Source organism: Arachis stenosperma, chromosome 9 (assembly GCF_014773155.1).
Source record: "Arachis stenosperma cultivar V10309 chromosome 9, arast.V10309.gnm1.PFL2, whole genome shotgun sequence".
Taxonomy (NCBI): domain Eukaryota; kingdom Viridiplantae; phylum Streptophyta; class Magnoliopsida; order Fabales; family Fabaceae; genus Arachis; species Arachis stenosperma.
The window spans coordinates 153,313,163-153,334,414 of record NC_080385.1 but is presented as its reverse complement, the minus strand read 5'-3'; the positions used below and the strand labels follow the sequence as shown (position 1 = coordinate 153,334,414).

At 32.2% G+C, this 21,252-nt stretch overlaps 3 protein-coding genes across 3 annotated transcripts; all 3 read left to right on the top strand.

Annotated features, from left to right (window-relative positions):
* The first annotated feature begins 4,546 nt into the window (after positions 1-4,546).
* Positions 4,547-5,998, top strand: LOC130950150 (3-ketoacyl-CoA synthase 5-like). Its single transcript, XM_057878690.1, has one exon. It carries the CDS (start codon positions 4,547-4,549, stop codon positions 5,996-5,998), a length of 1,452 nt encoding a protein of 483 aa, XP_057734673.1.
* Positions 5,999-7,986: 1,988 nt separating this feature from the next.
* Positions 7,987-10,522, top strand: LOC130950149 (uncharacterized). Its single transcript, XM_057878689.1, has 2 exons — positions 7,987-9,897; positions 10,070-10,522. The coding sequence occupies exons 1-2, from the start codon at positions 7,987-7,989 to the stop codon at positions 10,520-10,522; spliced, it is 2,364 nt and encodes a 787-aa protein (XP_057734672.1).
* Positions 10,523-20,082: 9,560 nt separating this feature from the next.
* On the top strand, positions 20,083-20,754 carry LOC130950147 (uncharacterized). Its single transcript, XM_057878688.1, has one exon. It carries the CDS (start codon positions 20,083-20,085, stop codon positions 20,752-20,754), a length of 672 nt encoding a protein of 223 aa, XP_057734671.1.
* The last annotated feature ends 498 nt before the right edge of the window (positions 20,755-21,252 follow it).

Here is a 21,252-nt window from a genome sequence, read left to right as displayed (position 1 = left end):
CGGCGATGGAAGGAGTAAACGCATATGAGGGCGTTGAGGGAGAAAGAATCGGCAAGAAAGTCGAATTTGAAGGCCTGGGAGTGTAGCGCAAGGGCGATAGAGATGGAAGAAGAAGAAGGGAGGAGGAAATATGCCTTGAACGCAAAAGGGAAGGTGTGGAAGTCAGGGGCAAGGGAGAGGCGGTGGAGGGTAGGGCTGGAAGTGAGCCGAACTAAGTCGAGCTAGATCAAGCTCAAGCTCGGCTTACCAAAATTGAGCTTGGCCCATAGCTCGGCTCATTAACAATCGAGCCTATTTTTTAAGCTCAAACTCGGCTCACTGCAAGTTCACGAGCTCGCTCAAGCTCACGAGTTGGCTCAAATAATAGAAACATAAATACAAAATCTATAATTTTATATCAATAAATTATAACTTATATATTTTAAAAACTATTAAAAAAGAACAATTTTATATATTGTTTATCTATCAATAAATATAAATTTTTTATTTATATCCTACATCAAAATTATATGTAATAAATAAATATAAAATTTTAAATAATTAAGATCATTAATATATATAATTATATATTACTATTTCATATGTATATATATAATATTAAAAGTATAGACTAAATGCATATAGGATATGTGTGTATATATATAATCGAGCCACCTCATGAGTTAATGAGCTGAGCTTATCTAAGTTCAAGCTTAGCTCATTTAATTTATGAACTCAATTTAAGGTTCAAGCTTAGCTCACCAGCTCACGAGCTTAGCTTATCGAGCTATTAACGAGCCGAGCTCGAGCTGGCTCATGAGCTGGTTTGACTCACTTCCAGTCCTAGCGGAAGGTGACGAAATTATAGAGAGCGGAGGAAGGGGAGGAGAGGAGGGTGTGGGTCGCGGTGATAAAAGAAGAGTGGGTCGGTGATAGAAAATGAATGAATCACAATGAAGAGATAGACACGGCCTAATGATGAGAGAAAAATTTATGTGTGTGAGATTGTTGAAAATAAATAGATTAATGTGAGAAGAAAAAAAAAGATTATTTTTATAAATTTTAATTAGGTTTACTTAATTAATTTTAAATTTTTTAAAATTATTAATATAAATTAATGTAATTTTATTTAGTTTTTATCGGACAACCATGTACTTTTCCATTAGTTTAACATATGTTGTAAAAAACAGGTACGGCATTGATTATAAAGCTGCTTTATGGACTCGCTCTACAATACCTTGGTTTATAGATAAATATAGCATTAATTATCAGACTTGGTTTCTATCGGAATTATCATTTTTTCCTTAGAAAACGTGTATCATAAATAACCCCTTAATCCTTCATCGCCGTTTCATTTATGGTTCATTTGTACTGTCACTTAAATTCTGTCTATATTCCACAGTAGTGTTGATTTTCACTTTGTTCCTCTTAATTTACAAATTACAATGCGATTTCATTCACATATATTATACATTTTTTTATTATTGAATCATATTTTAAATATCAAACAGATTTAGCTAACGAATATTTTAAGAATATATATTAAAATAATTATTAATAAAAATTTCTAAATTTATTTATTTTATATTTTAATAATATATTTCATATTAAAAGTATAATAATATAAAAGTTTTAACTTCTTTTATAAATTTAATATAATTAAACAAAAATATTATATATATAAATTATTAATATATATTAAATATTACTGATTGATTTTAATGTATATTTAGCATAGTTAATATTTAAAAAAAAATACTTAGATAACTGTGAAATTAGAAAATTTACTGTCTTAGTAAAAAAATCAATTTTATAGTATCTATGAATTAGGTGCCTAAATTTTATTTAATTTATTTTTTGTGTTAAATTTTGATTATTTTTTTAAATTATTTATTTTTATATTTTTTAAATTAAATATTAATTTTTAATTTATTTTAGTAACTAGACACTACTTTTTAGACAATGTAACATTTATCCAGTGAAAAAGTGGTTATTTCAGTTCGTTGGTAATTAACTATGACATTGTAATGGAGGAGCAGCAATGTAGGTGAAGAAGGGAATACTTCAATAATGTTCAGAGTTGAATGTTGAAAACCCCTTCTACTTGTGGATTCTGAATCCCATTCACATCACAATCACATGCAGGAAACCGTGTAGTCATTAATTAACAGCACAATGCTGTCATTTATTCTTGTCTCTGCTTAAAAGCCCAAACATATACACTGACTAATCTTTGCGCATTTTTGCTAATACAACAGAACTTAACCTCTCCTTCATCATAATAATATATATCAGTATCATATTCGAATGTAGTAATACGTCTCCAACTTGAATTCCATTTGAGGTGATGCTATAGTATTCAATGAACTGTGTGACAACTCACTTCCCTTCTTTACTTCTTACTGTTTACTCTAGTTTCCCAATGCCGTATGATCTGATATTAGGGAGAAACTCGAGTATAATTAATTTAATGGGAAGTTAATAACTGAACATTTTTAAATACGGAAATATTTGGTAACCAAAGAAAATCAGCTAAAAACAACCATAAATTGTCTTATTTAATATTCATTAATTGTTGCAATAATTAATGAATGTTAAATAAAATAAGTTTTGACTGTTTTTTTTGTCTACCTAGCATTACCCATATAATTTAACAAATTTAATTAAATTATTATTTAACAACTTTCATCTAACAACTTCACGTTAAATTAATTTTCGCTTAGTTTCTATCTTACTATTAATCACATATGTATACCCTTTCAACTTTTTTATTTATGATTTTAGAATGATGAAGCATTAACCTGGTTTCAAAATTGATACACACCTATTTATATAATTATTTTTATATAAAATAAATAATTAATAATTATTAAATAATTTAATATATTTAATTAAATTATTATTAATTTTTAATTATTAATTATATATAAAAATAATTACATATACAAATAACTGAACATGAATTTTTATCCTAAATTTTAAATTCTAAATTAGATGAGTTTTCATATTCAAAATTATAACATAACCTGCATAATAACCCTTGCCATTGTCAATAATGTTGGATAAAGTTGGGGTTGACTAAATAATATTTTTTTACTTTGCTCATGTAACAAATAATAAATTACATGATGAAAAATTCCTCGGCTCTTCTGTTTCTGTATCTATACATAAGACCAAGACATGCTTATATGTTTGTTTTAAAAATGGTACAAATTGATATAAGCTGCAATAATTATAACTTCAATAATCATCCCTGAGTTTATTTTGAAAAAGATACACTCTGGAAATTTACAGCCACAAATTAATTAAAAAACCGTGCAACCCCTTTCTCTGTAGAATGCAAGACACTATTCATTAATGAATCGAGCGGGCCATTCATATTATGATATCTTAGCTTTGCAAACCAACTCCTCCTTGGTTATTCTAGCATGATCGTACTTTATGAAAAGAAACCATAAAAGGGATATGGTGGTCTTTTTCTTTTTCATGGGATTTATTACCACTGGAAAGAGTTTGGTTGAGTTACTTATGACTACGACCCATTGTGCTTCAACAGTATGGTTATGATTATGACCCTTTGGCCACAAGAAAATATACGAAGAAAAAGGATAGGCATTCATTGATTCTTTCTATGAGGTCAATAACTGTGTTGGGGTAAACCTCATCTGCCAAACTGCAACATTTGAAATTCTTCACAAAAGATGTGCACACTAAAGCTACATAATTAATACAATTTTTTATTTTTTATTAATATTTGGTTAATTTAAATGCTAAGATCAAATTTTAAATATGTATGATAAGTTTATTATTAGTAAAATTTTTTTAATATTTTTATTTAATAAATATAAAATAAATACATTGAAAATTTAAATATTTTATATTAATAATTTTTTTTAATTTTATAATAATCTTAACATGTGTACTAAAAATACAAGATAGATAATATTTTTAAATATTAAAATTAAATTTTAAATTTTAATAGTATAAAAAAATAATTTAAAATATTAATTAATATTAATAAAAAATATATTGAATATATATTGTAAAAATAATAAGTACACAATAAATATAAAATAAGATGGTAAAAATTCAAATACAGTTAATTTCAAATGAAATTGATAGTTGAAAGTCGTTAAATAATTTAAATGATTTAACTAAATTTTCTTCCGTTTCTGTCGTTAATGCAAACAACTTTGAGTTAAAACTTCAACTGAATCACTCTAGTACAACATAACTATCAATTTCATGGATTTCCACCGGAAAATCCCAATAAATTCATATATGACTTCTTGCAAATATGTGACACTGTCAAAACTAATGAATCCAGACGTTTACAAGCTCTTTATGTGAAATTAACTGAATATGAGTTCCACCAAATTAAATAAGATCCTAGATAATTTTTATGGTTTCTTCTTCTCCCACTTTCTATAGTCTCTATTTATAGCTAGTACAGTTTGGTTGTGTTAATATAAGGAGCGAAGGTAGCTATAAGCTTAGGCCTCAGCACCATTGCTGAAACATTATTATATAGAATCATCATCACACATCACACATATCACACATGATAATGGAACCTATTTCCAAGCTAAGCCATGATCCTCTCTTATCAGAGCTTCTCTTCTCAAAACTCTCACACTTCCTTTGGTCTTGTATTCTCCTTCTTGTTGCATCTTCTGAACTGTTCTTACTCTTCCAAAACTCAGAACCAATGTTCCATTTTGTTCTTCTATGCTTCCTCCTTCTCTGTCTCCTTCTAAAGCACACTCTCTCAAGGTCTTCTCCTGTTTACCTTGTTGACTTCTCATGTCTTAAACCGCCGGGATCTTGCAGGGTGCCATTTGCGGCATTCCTTGAAAACGCTTCCATGTTTGAAGTCTTTGACGATGAAAGCTTAGCCTTCATGGCCAAAGTTCTTCAAACTTCTGGTCAAAGCGAAGAGACTTCCCTCCCTCCTTCACTGCACTACATCCCTCCGAAAACAGACCAAAATGAAGCCTTAAGAGAGGTTCACATGGTTCTCTTCCCCATCCTTGATGACCTCTTTGCAAAAACCAATGTTTCACCCCTTGACATAGACATACTCATAGTTAACTGCAGTGGCTTTTGTCCCTCTCCTTCTCTGGCCTCCATTATCATCAACAAATACTCCATGAGAAGTGACATCAAGAGCTTCAACATCTCCGGCATGGGGTGCAGTGCAAGTGCACTATGCATAGACATGGCACAGAATCTTCTGAGAGTTCACAAGAACTCAAACGCCATTGTTCTCAGCACAGAGATTCTCTCAACAGGTTGGTATTCAGGGAACGAAAAGTCAAAGTTGGTCATCAACTGCCTCTTCAGGATGGGAAGCGCCGCTATTCTTCTCTCGAACAAGAAAGAAGCAAGGAAGCACGCAAAATACAGGGTGCTTAGGACGCTAAGAACACAAAGAGCCTTCGAAGACAAAGCTTATGTTTCTGCCATAAGAGAAGAAGATTCAGAAGGGAAGCTGGGAGTTACCCTGAAGAGGGACTTACTTCAAGTAGCCGGTGAAACCCTTCGTTCAAACATCACGATTCTTGGCTCTGAGATCTTGCCTTTGTCTGAGAAGTTTCGGTATTTTGCTTCCCTGATGAAGAAGAGGTTCTTGTTGACAAAGTGTGAAGGGATCTACGTTCCGAACTTCAAGACAGTGATACAGCATTTCTGCATGCCGTGTTCGGGGAGGTCAGTAATCATGGAAGTGGGGAAAGGCTTGAAGCTTGGGGAGAGAGAGATGGAACCGGCATTGATGACTCTTCACAGGTTCGGGAACCAGTCTTCTTCATCTCTCTGGTACGAACTTGCTTACTTGGAAGCCAAGGAACGGGTTCACAAAGGTGACAGAATATGGCAACTCGGTATGGGTAGTGGGCCCAAATGCAACAGTGTTCTCCTCCAATGTGTCAGGCCCATCATTGCTGAGTCCAACAAGGGCCCATGGGCTGACTGCATCCATCGATACCCCGTATGGGTTAATGACTCTTCACCACCTTAGTGTCATTTATATTTATCATCATCTTATTATTAATGTTCCTATATTATATATATACAAAACTCTATGACTATGGGTGATACTGATACATATAAGGTAGACCCACTTTAAATACTTTTAATGTTTAGCATTTTATGTGTTTATTATTCATTAATTGTAGCCGTAGCGAATCAAAGAGGGGCAAGCTAAGTGGGGGGAGTGAGTATACATTTACAATGTCAAAGTAGTATTTAATTTTCTCATCTGTAGTACAGTAAATGAAAGGGGGGCCCTGAAACAGGTTTGAACTTTGAACTAAGAAGGTTGGTTCCTCATATTAATTGCTTTTCTGCATGCATTAATGCCACTGTTTTATGACTGTCTCCACTTTCCGGGTACATATATTCATCTTCTCACCTCTACCCCTATGCTATGCCAAATTCATACTTCTTTTTTTTTCTTGAAGTGTTCTAAAAATACCTTTTAAGGATATTGCAATAAAAAAGCTTAAATTGAAAATATAAGTTGAATATATTTTTTTTTATTTTTCTTACTTATTCCTCTTAATATAAGTCACCAAAGAAAAAAAGAAAAGAAAAATCCTATTAATATAGAAAATAGAAAATCCACTTAATCTTATCTAATGCTTTTAGAATTTTTTTATTTAAATATTGTTTGTTTTAATTATTAACTCAATATATCTAAATATAAATTGTATTTAAATGTACTAATACAAAATCTCAACTAATATATATATAAAAGATTAAATTAAGAATAAGTTTTTGCATCTGACAGGATCCTTGACATAGAATCAAATTACAGTAATTCAAGAAAGAAATATTTATATATTTAAAGGTAGAATAACAAAACAGTAAACAATTTTATAAAAGCTAGTCTTTTGACTGTTTAAAAAATTTATAACTAAAAGTTGCTTGTATGCATCTTTGTTCATGGGATTATCCACATATTAATAGGTGGTCAGGTGGATGTTGAAATTCTTTGTCGAATGGACAAAAAGTAAGATTATGACTCAATTTTTAGTAATCCTACCATTAATCAATTTTCAAAGATATGCAATTAAGTTAGTATCCTCTCTTCTGACTGGTTGAGGAGAAGGTGCCGGGAACGATAAATTGAAAACCTCACTTAGTCAGGTTGGATTAAGTGTGAAAAATAATTGTTTAACTTTTTTTTTTTGAAATAAAAAAAGTTCAACATAGGTGAAATAAAAGAAAAAAAATACATTTTAAAATTGTGTTGATTTTCCTAGAATGTTAATGTATTTCACACTCATTCAAACCAAAATTGGGTTGATTTTCCTACAATGTTAACGTATTTCACACAATTAGGTTGCACTCAAACACAGAGTTAGCTTTTTGACAAGCATAACTTCCTCTCTCTGATCTTCTTTCTTTCTCACTTCAAAAGATGGAATACTTACCTTGACATTAGTTAGTGTACTGTATCCAGAGATTTCAGCTCAACTCGAGTCATACCTCGGCGTAACGGTTATCTCAAAACAGTCCACGCACCAAAATCTTGGAACCAGCTTACCCGCTAGAATATCGGATCAACTCATTCGTCAAAATCTCGAATTACATTAACCGTTAAGCTACACAATGAATCTATAAAACCGAGGAAAAGAGCGAGGAGACACAAGACTTCGGCTTAAGAAAATCACCTCTCCCAAAAAGTTTACTCTGGAATCATTTCTCTCCCGATCTTATATACTCATTATAAGTTTATTTTATTCTCTTATTGACTTGAGCGTCGGAGTCCCTTTTGCAGGTATCACACTCGGGTTCGAGTTCTCAAGGGCATTATCGGCTCGGACAAATCTGTTGGACAATAAGACCAACATAGAGCTGACATATAGCTCAGACGCAGTATCCTTGCAAGAATATTTGGCGCCCACCGTGGGGCCGACATTAATTTTTCCCCACCCGAAGTTATAACCATTTTAGCTCATTCATATTCGTTGTATATCTCTTTTTCTTTGCAGAAAAGGAAGCATGGCTGATCACTCGGAGACTCAACAACCCTCCCGAACTAACACTTATCTCATAGCTGCAAACGTCGCCCTCTTAGCGGAAAACCAGCGGATGGCTGAGCTGCTGGCGGCACTACAAAACAACGGAAATCGGAAAATTGATAGCAAAAAGACAAACGCCGATCAGCACGAAGAGCATCAGTCAAAGTCCAACGCAAAGACAGGAGAGACTCCCCCAAAGACCGGGAGGCGGCGAGCCAATCCGTTCTCCGAGGAGATAATGAGTTACAAAATGCCCCAGAACTTTACGCTCCCGATGACCCTAACACCATATAAGGGAATCGGGGACCCTACAGTTCACATCACAGAGTTCGAGTCCATGATGTTTCTCAACAGTGACTCTGATCTCATTTTATGCCAATCATTTCCTACCTTTTTAGATGGGGCTGCTTTATTATGGTTTTCTAATTTGCCTGCAGGGTCCATAACTAGCTTTGACGAGTTCGGCAGGATGTTCATCAATTACTTTGCAGCATCAAAAATCTATGTGAGGGACTCAGATTATCTCAGCATAATTAAGCAAGGGCAGCATGAGAGTCTAAAAGATTACATGATGCGTTTCACCATGGCGGCCATGAAAATCCCTGATTTGAACCCAGAAGTACAGTTGCATGCTATCAAAAGCCGCCTCCGACCTGGAAAGTTCCAGGAAGCCATAGCTGTGGCTAAACCAAAGACACTGGAGGAATTCCGAGACAAAGCTATAGGACAAATCGAGATAGAAGAACTATGCGAAACGCGAAGGAATGAAAGACCGTCATCATGGAAAGACGACGACAAGCCGAGCAGGTCAAATATCAAAGATCACAGAAAACCTTTTAAACTAACTCCAAAGTTTGATTCCTATACCAGGTTCAATACGAGAAGAGAGGACATAATCAAAGAAATACTACACAACAGGCTCATAAAGCCGTCAGTCAAGGCAGGGACACACCAAGACCAGAAGTATGTGGACAAAGGGAAGCACTGTGCATTCCACCAGAAATTCAGCCACACCACTGACGAATGTGTAGTAGCTAAAGACCTGTTAGAGAGATTAGCAAGACAGGGCCTGCAGGACAAATACATCAGTTCCAGGAATAAGAAGGAAATAGCTGACATGAACAAGCCGAAGTATAACTCGGATCACAAAGAAAAAGGAACATGGCTGGATCCAGTAGAGACCCCCACCTCCAAAGGGGTCATAAACTATATATCAGGAGGTTTCGCTGGAGGAGGCATAACCAGCATGGCAAGGAAGCGAAGTTACCAGACCATGATGACGATGGAAGGAACTCAACAAAACACACCAGTTCCGACTTCCTCCGTCGACGTCAGCTTCAGTGCTTGTGACTTCAAATCACAGACCCCAAATTTAGACGACCCAGTAGTAATATCAGTAAGTATAGAGGAACTAACCGTGAAAAAGGTATTGCTCAATCCAGGAAGCAGTGCCGACGTCCTATTCTACTCCACATTCAAAAAGATGCAATTAAGCGATAAGTCATTACAGCCATCGGGAGGAGAATTGGCAGGTTTCTCAGGTGAAAGAGTCCCCATATCATGTTATGTCTGGTTGAAAACGACACTAGGAGAACCCCCAAACTCCAAAACATTGGACATTCAATTCTTGGTGGTCGATTGTGTTAGCCCTTACAACATCATTTTGGGACGTCCATCCCTTAACTCTTTTGGAGCTATTGTCTCCACCATTCATCTGTGTGTCAAGTTTCCCTTGCAGGACAACAGAATAGTAACAGTCCACGCCGATCACAAGGAGGCTAGACAATGCTACAATGCAAGCTTAAGGAAGGTCGCAAAGGAAACCATCCCGAGAATTAACTCCGTGTACAACTCGGAACACATCCCACGCCTGGCCGAAATGGATCTTAGTGTAATGTCCCAAGCTTCTTTTTTTTCTATTATTACTATCCTACCCTTTAATTTTATCAAAATTCCTACATTACCCTTATTCCTCCTACCCAACCCTAACCCTAAATTACTAAACAACTTCCACTCTTCCTCATCAACCACAGCCTCCCTTCTTTTCAAAACTCACACCATAGACATACACCCACGCAAAAAAAAAAAAAGCGAGAACGGCAGAAAGGGCTGCAGCCTCCACGCCTCGCCGCCGAAGTCCTGCTGCTGCCAAGTCGCCATCGACGTCAACCCTAGAGAAAGAAGGAGTCTGCGAGTTGAAGGAAGCTGGAGGAGTGTCACTGCCATTAGCGTTTTGCAGTGTCGTCATCATGGTCACCGAGAAGGAGGAGGAACCGCGAGGAAGAGAGGGACGCGGTCAATCTCATCGTCATCAGATTCGTCTTTGCCGATGGAGACCCCGTCGCCAAGCTGCTGCACCGCCGCTGCCACCGTTGGGTTTCCAGGAAGAGGAGCTCGAACGGGAGAGAGAGAACGAGAGAGAGAGAGTTCGCAGAAAGAGAAACATCACCATACACGAACAGAGGGGGGAGGAGGAACTCACCGGAGGAGAAGGAGACTCGTCGCCGTGCCTCTAGTCACCAGGAACGGCGCTACCGTCGCCGAAAAACACGCTGGAGCTTCCAAACTCACCGGCAACACTACCTTGCCACTGTTCTGGTCTAGCTTCTTCCCTTAGTCTGTTCTGTTTTCACCTTATCTCTGCTACCATTTCATTTTTCTACCTTGTTCTTGTTTTGATATATTTTTGTCTTTGTTCTGTTTTGGATCTTCCAGAATTTTATCTGCTTTTGTCTTTGTATTCGATTTGAAATGGCTGCCTAGTGTTGTGGTCATTGTCGCTGTCGTGAGACGCACTATGGGTTTGGTCTCTTCGGTCCGTTAGGACCATGCTGTGAGTAGGCTTTACATTTATAATTGTTTGATTTTGCAACTATAATTATTTTGATATATATCTATTATGATCTTTGAATTATACTCACTATATTTGCCTTGAACGATTTTACATTGATTAGAATAATTGATTTATTAGAATTAAATAATTTATTTTTATGAAGTTTATACTTTTGGAACTATGCATGACACTATATATATTTTTATGAAGTTTTGCATTATTCCACAATATTTGATTTTACTTGAATATTTATTTTTGAAGCATTAAAGTATTTGTTGGTACTCATTTACTTTAAAAAAAAATTGTGAAATATATTTGAATTCTTTTATGATTGAAAAAGATTTCTGGTAAGAAAGTATTATCTGATTTGATTTGATTTGATACCTTATATATTTGAAAGATCAAATATTTGATGTATTTGAAATTATATGATTTTGAATTGGTTTGGGAGGCTCGTATTAGAAAACCGTAGTTAACGGCGGTTATGACATTAACCTAGATGCATCTGGCTCAGACCTCAGCTAGCAGGGGCGTTGCTAGCCTAACGTGTAGGCCAAACGTTGGATATGTTATTCCGTACGGACACACTAGAGGAAAGGGCTACCCATAGAGTTGGAGCCGCCTAAGTGTGGACTTTGATTTGATTTCTGTATGAGAACTCCCTTATTGATTCACCTATTACTATCAACTATTACTTTCTAATTAATATTACTTTGATAATAATATTTATGTAGTCTCATGTCGATTATAAATGTATTGTCTAGTCACTGAGTTGCAAAACTCATCCCTTTTTTTTTTAAATATTTTTCAGGATCAAATATTTGACTATATGAGACTTTCTATTCAAGAGTAACGGTTTGTAATGAATATCTATTCTTTGTCGAATTCCTAGAAGTTTATGCTCCATATGTCACAGGCAGGATTCAACCATTCTTAGTTATTTTAATTTTTGTTAAAAATATATAACTATTTATTTTAGAACTTGTAAAATATTTGTAACTTGCTTATTCAACTTATATTTGAGTATGTTAGGCTTGCTATATGATTATTTTCCTGAGCGCCGGTCATGACTCATTTTGGGTCGTGACACCTAGAGACGACCACAGCCGTCCTTCTCCAACAGACGACCTCGAAAAGGTACAATTAGATAAAGCAAATCAATATACTAACATTGGATCAACTTTCTCTGCAGAAACTCTGAAAGGCATCTTGAAAGCCAATGCCGACTTATTTGCCTGGACGCCGACTGACATGCCAGGAATCGATCCAAATTTTATCTGCCACAAGCTAGCAGTCAACCCCAATGCCCGACCTATAAGACAGAAAAAAAGACATTTGGGAACTGAGAGAAGGAATGCAACAGCAATAGAAACACAGAAACTACTCGATGCAGGCTTCATAAGAGAGGTCCGATTTTCCTCATGGTTAGCAAATGTGGTTATGGTCAGGAAAAACTCAGGAAAATGGCGAATGTGTGTGGATTTCACAAACCTAAACAAGGCCTGTCTAAAAGACTCGTACCCATTGTCGAACATTGATAGACTTGTAGATGATACCTCAGGTTACCAAGTGCTGAGCTTCATGGACGCATACTCCGGATACAACCAGATCCGAATGCACCCAAACAATGAGGATAAGACGACATTCATAACCGACCAAGGTAACTTCTGTTATAAAGTAATGTCTTTCGGACTAAAAAATGCAGGAGCCACTTATCAGAGACTAATGGACAAAATATTCAAAAATCAAATTGGACAAAATATCGAAATATATGTTGATGACATGGTCGTCAAGTCCAGCTCAGAAGAACAACACGAAGCCGACCTAAATGAAGTTTTTCAACAACTCCGAACACACAACATGAGATTGAATCCAGAAAAATGTGCATTTGGCGTAAAAAGAGGCAAATTCCTCGGATTCTTGTTAACAAACCGAGTTATAAAAGCCAATCCGGACAAGTGTCAGGCAATCCTAAGTATGCAATCACCGAAGACGATTAAGGAGGTACAACAACTAACAGGATGCCTAGCCGCACTATCAAGATTCTTACCAGTTGCAACAACAAGGTCCTATCATTTCTTCAAGACCATGAAAAAGTCAGATAAATTCATCTGGACGGATAATTACAAAAAAGCATTTTCTAAATTTAAACAAATCTTGGGATCACCACCCATACTACAGAAACCAGAGCAAGGTAAACCACTATCACAAATTCTTTCAATTTCAGCTAATACTATTAGTTCTGTCCTTGTAACAGAAGTAGAGAAAGAGCAACATCCGGTATATTTTGTGAGCAAAGTCTTACAAGATGTAGAGCTAAGGTACCCAACAATAGAAAAGCTGGCATTTGGTTTAGTAGTTACCGCTCGGGGCTTGAGACATTACTTCAAGACACATCCGATCATAGTCCGTACAGGTCATCCCCTACGCCAAATATTATCAAAACCAAATTTAGCGGGACGAATGACAAAATGGGCAATCGAACTCTCTGAATTTGACATCTCATATCAGTCACGAGGATCACCCAAAGCCCAAGTATTAGCCGACTTCATAACAGAATTCACAGACAAAGAAGAACACCGCAAAACATGGGAACCATATGTAGACGGTGCATCAAACAAAAATGGATGCGGGGTAGGAATCCTCCTAATGGACAGCGAAGGAGTACAGGCCGAACAATCAATCAAATTTCTCTTTCAGGCAACAAACAATCAGGCCGAGTACGAGGCTTTACTAGCAGGCTTAAGATTGGCTAAGGAAGTGGGAATCTCCAACCTAACGGTACACTGCGACTCACTACTCGTGGTGCAACAGATAAACGGCCAATTTCAGATACGAGATACACTCTTAAAAAAATATTTAAGTTCGGTCAAAACCCTAATGAGATCTTTTCAAAATTTCGAAATACTACACATACCTAGAGATCAAAACTACAGAGCCCGATATTTTATCAAAATTGGCAACACATAGGATAATTGATCAAACAGATAAGCTCCACCATGTTACACTAACACAACTAAGTTTAGATACAAAATCTGTTTTGAGTATTTCACAGGGAGAGGATGATTGGCAAAAAATATTCATTGCATACTTAAAAAGCGGAGAAATACCAGAGAACCATTGTAAATTATTTTTGAGAGGACCATTGTGCATAATTTATTTTAAAATGGAAAAACCCAATCCAAGTATGATTTATGAGGAGTTTAACAAATTTAGTCTATATATTCATTACAATAATTTTAAATATTAAATTAAAAACATGGTTTAACCTATGAAAAACTTAGCCTAATCAAAAATTTATTATATATATTATTTTTTACCAACACAACCCTACCCAACCCAATAATATTTGTCTAAATAATATTATATTTAATATATCGAATTCATTTATTAAAAATAGTGTTCATTGGAGACAAAAAAAAGTGTTTACTATAAAAATTATACTATTAATTAATTAATAATTAAATATTTATCAAAATTTTAAAAAAATATATTATAAGTATAACGTAACAAGTTTGAAGTAAATGACATACTAATGTGAAAGAAAACATAATGAACAGTGGCTTGATAAAAGCTGATATGGTGTTGCCTTAGAGGATGGCACTTTATTGATACCTCCTATGGCTATTCAAGTCACTATCTTTCTCAACTCTGGCTTCATTATATCCATCAATTTAGGCTAAAAATTTTGAATATGGAAGTAGAATGAGTGTTATACTTTAATATGGTAATTTTTAGTATTTTTTAAAATTATGGGAGGTACACAAATCAGATCCTTTGATTTGTGTTTAAAAAATTTTAAAAGTTTGGAGTACACAAATCGGACCCACTGATTTGGGTTGAAAAAATTAAAAAAAATTGGAGTACACAAATCGGTGTACTCCAAATTATTTTAATTTTTTCAACACAAATTGAACGGTCCGATTTGTATCTAAAAATTGGACGGTCTAATTTGTACTCCGTACATTAAATCATCCTACATCTTTATCTTTATAGTAATACAAATGGGGAGCTCATTTGCTGACGTGGCGCTCATACGTTGAGTCTGGGAGTTTATTTGCTTACGTGTCGTCACTAGAAATTTTTAGATTTATATTTATAAATTATAAATTATTATTTGCTCAGGTTGTTATTTTCAAATTTTAAGTTTGGGTTGTTTTACTTAGGTTGTTATTTTTTAAATTTTAAATTATTTTATTTGTTTGGGTTATTTTACTCAGGTTGTTATTTTTTAAATTTCAAATTATTTTATTTAAGTTATTATTTTTTAAATTTTATTTAGATTGTTCTTTTTTATATTTTAACATTATTTTTAAAAAATCTGTTAATTCTTTTTAGCATAATTTTTTAAAATTTTGTTGATTTTTTTAAATTGCAGTTACATAAATTCTTTTAAAGAAATTTAGAGTTTTAAAAAAAATTACGTTAATTATTCTTCGGTTGTTACATACTAATATTACAATAAATAAATATTTACGTTAGTTTAGAATTTTTAAATTATTATTTATTTAAGTTGTTATTTTTAAATTTTAAATTTAGGTTGTTTTACTTAGTTTGTTATTTTTTAAATTTTAAATTAAAGTCAACCAAATTTTAAAAAATTTAATTATGATGCAACTATAAAAGGATAAGTTATGAGAGATGTAAAGCACCACAATTTAAAGTACATCAATCTCTTTCTTTACATATATCCAAAATCTCCCTACTTATTCCAATGGCTGATATTCACAAAATTGCTGACATCAATCCTACAATCGACAATTTGTGTGTACGTATACGAGTGGTATGGTTATGGACACTATCAAGTTACGAAAATTCTCCATTGCCATACTCAATTGAGATAGTTTGACTCGATGAAGACGCGAGTTTTCTACTAATATCCTTTTATCCATGACTCCAAGGTTATTTATTTATTTATTTAAATTAAAGTCTATGTACATTGGATTAGATATTAAATAAGTCTATATTTAACTTTTTCTTATGTTATTTTCTTTTTTAAGCAGGTATCGAATAAAATTTGGGGTCATTGATGATTCTGACTGTGCATGTTATGTAGTCTTTGACAAGGAGGCAAAACAAGTTTTGGAAAAGAGCTGTGTAAAGATACTTGATCCACTCCTATTGGTAAGATCTAACCAATATTTATTTCTAAAAGCATTAGTGAAGATATTTTTATTGGTACTTTTTATATTATTTATTATTAATATATTATGTAATATCCTGCAGAAAGGAGATCTATCAGATACACCTACACTTTTACTCAACCTAATTGATAAGATCTTTCTCTTCATCGTTGAAGTTCAAATATATGATATTTCATATTTTTCACCTTCTTATAAAGTTAAGAAGATGACTAATAATGTGGATCTCATAAATAAATTCAAAGAGGCTCACCCTATTCAAATTGTGAGTATATATAAGTGTACTTCTATTAAAAATTAATTTATTTTTTGCTTTCTTGGTCATTAGTAGTATATAATTTATAAATAATAATTAATTATAATTTTAGGATGTTGACTACACTGGTGGTTTTGTTTCCAATTTCAAAGACATCATCAATCATTGAAGGGGAGAAAGTAGAAGGTACTAAGGTATTTGTTCAAAAAATATTTATTTTGTTTGTTCTCTCAAAATTAGATCTTAATTTTATTCAAAAAATATTAGTGAGATAAAATCAAAGGTTAGAAAGAAGTCTTTAATTTAACGTGGTTTTTTGTACAGAATTTGTTGTTTGAATTCTCCATTGAAGTTGCGGCCAATGATGAATCTGAATTGTTGGAAAGTGCTATTACACCAACTAAGTGACTATCTTCGGAGTCGGAAGATTCGAAGGTGGAAGGAGATACCTCAACTTGCAAGAAGATCAAGATTGAGAGAGAAACTTGAGAATTTGGATGCACATGTTTTGGAATCTCTTTTAGAGTCTATCTAATAGAATAATGCCAAGCATATGTTTGTTTTGGTTGAAACATTGTCTTTTCTTGAGTTGTTATTTTTCTTTTGGTTCTTTTCGATTTTTATGCTTGGAATTTAGAATTTTTTTTAAATATAAATTGAAGTTATTTGGTTATTACTTGTGGTTTTATTTTTAATTTGATTCTCACCGTTGATATTCGGATAATTTTTAATTTAATATTTAATGTCATAAAGTTATAAATTTCTTCTTTGAATTATTGTTGATACAATTAAGTTAGTTATTAATTTTTAATGTGTACTTATTTAAAAAAAATCTAATTATAATTTTTAATTAAAGTATTATGTTTATAATTTTAAATTTAAATTCAAATATACTTTTTTTTTTAATTTTTACGTAAGCAATTGGGTTTGAGAATATTTTTTAAAAATTTATATAATTTATAATTTACTATGCTAATTACAAAGGATTATAATAAAATAAATAGAATTATCAGTCTTATTAAGATGTAAAATTATTTATATTATTTAAAAAAAATATAATACTGTTTAAATTTTAGAAAAAGTATAATAAAGTTAATATTGTTTATGATGAAACAAAAAAAATTATTTTTAAATTAATAAATTTCTATATTCCTAATGGACAACGGACGTTTGATTAGAAAATTTTATTTAAAAATTAAAATTTATACTAGCTAATTAGAAAATTCTATTTTAAAAATTTTAAATTTAAATTTCTAATACTAATTTATAATTAAGTAAGTTTTTAACCATTTTAATTTTTAAATTTAGATTTTTTTACTTGCCACATTTATAAATTTTTATTATTATCTTTTTAGATTGTCTCTCCACAATAGAAATACTTTCATCTTTTTTTCTCTTTTTAAGTATTTTTTCTAAATTTACGTAATTTATAAGGTTATTAATTTTTAGATTGTATTTAATTTTATTTATTTTTATCGATAAATAATAGGATTGATACTATTTATGATGAAACTAATAAAAATTATTTTTAAATTAACAAATTCATATATTCTTAATGAATAACAAACGTTTAATTAAAAAAGTTTATTTAAAAATTTTAAATTTGCACTAGCTAATTAGAAACTTCTATTTAAAAATTTGAAATTTAAAACTCTAATACTAATTCCTAATTAAGTGGCTTCTTAACCGTTTTGATTTTTAAATTTAAATTTTTTTATTTGTCACATTTATAATTTTTTTTCTATTTACTTCGTTTACATTATTATTTTTTAGATTATAACAATAGAGGTACTTTTATCTTTTTCTCTCTTTTTACTTATAAGTTGTTCATTTTCAATCTCTTTACCTATAAGTTAAATTTATTGATTGTGAGATTAAACTTATATTTATTTGAAAAAAGATACTTTTGTAAAAAAATATATATTATTTTCTGTAAAATATGTTTACGTAACTAAATAAATGAGAATAAAAAAGAAATTAAAGCAGCCATTGAAAATAAAAATGTATTATGTATAATGTATATATATTTTTAATTGGTTAAAAAATTTATTTATTTGATATTTTTAGATATATATTGGAAGATGCAAGAAATCCAAAGAGAAGTAAGATTATATTGAAGAGAAAATTGATATTAAAAAACAAAGAAAATACAAAGCAAAGCACAATTTAAGGTAGATTTCATATAAAAAAATAAATTAATTATTTTATCATTTTTGTTTTTAGGTTAGAATAATATTTTTTTTATTTGGTATTTTTAAGTATGTCAGTTCTATATATTTAATTTTTATTGGGTATACAAAATAACTAACATGTCATGAGTATTTTGGCCGAATGAAAACCCATAAAATACAATATTTTCTATATATTATTTAGCTATTGACAAGTAATAAATTATTAATTTACATTGTCTTCGTAATATGTTACTAAATTTATTTATGAAAAAATTACAGGAAATTCGAATGATAGTTCCAATGGTGTGCATTTTCAATCGGTGTTGTCGAGCATTACAAATAGCATTAATACAGATTTATTTTGGGATGATTTTTTTTGGAACTTGCTTATGGGAATGTACATGCACTTTATGTATTTTGATTTTCCTACTATTTATTCAATTATAAACTTTAACAGAAAATATATTCAAAACTAATATCTCGAGTTATCTTATTAGGTAATAACCCAATACCACATTGATCAAGGTCTCCAACTACTAATCTACACTCTGTAGATGAAAAAAAATAATGTTCCAATATTAGTAATAGTAGTAATTCGGGTATCACACATGAAGCATATGATAGTCCATGTCATCAGACAAGTCAACAACATCTTCAACAAATATCAAATAATATCTATCAGTCACTATATTAACATGTTTTTATTACTTAAAGACCAAACATTTAACTTTTTAATTGGTCAATTAAAAATAATCACTGGTATATGCTAAATAATTATTATAGATTTATTGGAGTACACAAATCAAATAAGATTGCAAAGGGATGTAAGACTGAATAGGAAGACTATGCTACTTCAAAAGAAACATGGTAAGATAAGCATGATAGATTGTAATTATCACAAAGCTAAAATTTTACTTCTTTTATCTTTAATACTACCTTCATAATATATATTCATAATTCAGCTGATTCAAACATTTAACATATATTTATTTTTCTTTTTTTATAATATAAAGTACTTGATGTATTATCTCTAATGATTACAGGAGCAAGTACATTTAATTCAAATTTAGATACTAAAGAATTAGAAGAAGTGTGCATAGCTGAAAAAAAAGACACCTAATACAAAGAGAAACATTTTTGAAGGAATTGACTACAAATCTTTCAAAAAAAATTTCAAGAAGTTGAGGATATTACTGAAAATACGACTATTTTAGATGATTCTGTGCAAATTTAATACCCAGCCATATTCGATGTTGCTGAGAATACAGGTAATTTAAGAAGTAGCAATATCAGCACTTTATTATTTACTATTGTTATGCTTTTTATAAACAAAAAATTATCGTTTAGTGTTCAAGTTTTAAAATTCAAACTAAGATATGGTTATACATTATAATTTTTGTATTTGAACATTGATTGATTGTAAAACTTAAATCTTGAGGTTGGCACAATGAAATTGTATTATATGATCTCATCTTTTTAATCTATAAATTGCATTCTTCGGTAATCTTTTATAAATATTATTTTTATACTTAACATGGTGAAAGAAAGGTATATTTTTATATAAAGTATTTGTTGCAGATATAACTAAAATAATTTATTATCTTGGTGATTATTAGATGTGATAGATATTAGTGATCCATAATTTTTTGTCGGCATTGCGACGCCATGATGTGGTATGAGGAGAGATCAGAGAAGTCCAAAACAGAATTCAATTTTAAGTTCTCAATATGTTGTATGCGAGGGAAGGTACAACTGCCGTTTTGAAGCACTTGATCGGACGCTCAGGAATCTTATGTCAGTTACCGATCAACATAAGACACATCAACCATTTGGTGGTAAGATTGTTGTTCTAGGAGGTGATTTCAGACAGATACTTCCGGTGATTCCAAAAGGAAGTAGACACGATATATTAGCATCCGCTATTAACTCATCCCATCTGTGGTCATTTTGTAAGGTTCTGAAATTGCATACGAATATGAGGCTTCTAATGTCTTCTTCGGATCAAGATGAAGGTGAAATAAAGATATTTGCTAATTGGATACTTGATGTTGGAAATGGAAATATTGGCTCTGTTGTTGGTGATGAATCAGAAGTTGAAATTCCAGATGATTTATTGATTACAACTACTGATGATCCTCTATCTCATTTGGTAGACTTTGCATATCCAAATTTGTTGCAAAACATGTCAGATTACAGATATTTTCAGAGTAGAGCAATTCTTGCACCCACACTTAAGAGTGTCGAGAAGGTAAACAATTTTGTCTTGACAATCTTTCCAGGGATGGAAAAGGAGTATTTGAGCTCTGACACAACATGTCAAGCTGATGAGAATGAAGATGTAAAATAAGAGTGGTTCACACCAGAGTTTCTAAATGACATCAAATGTTTGAGACTACTCAATCATAAGTTGACTTTGAAGCCAAGAGTCGTTGTAATGCTACTGCGAAACATAGACCAGACTTCAGGTTTATGCAACGGGATAAGATTAATAGTTAACAAACTTGGCAGCAACGTAATTGGAGCGACGATAGTGACCGGTAGAAATATTGGAGATAAAGTGTACATTCCAAGAATGAACTTGATCCCTTCAGATTCAGGATTGCCATTTAAGTTCTAACGGAGACAATTTTCATTAACAGTATGCTTTGCAATGACCATTAACATAAATCAGGGTCAATCATTATCACATGTACGGCTTTATTTGCCAAAATCATTGTTCACCCATGGAAAATTTTATGTTGCTTTGTCAAGAGTTAAGAGTCGCAGTGGCCTCAGGGTTTTAATTTTAAACGAAGACGGCAATCCAAAGTCATCAACAACAAATATCGTATTCAAAGAGGTTTTT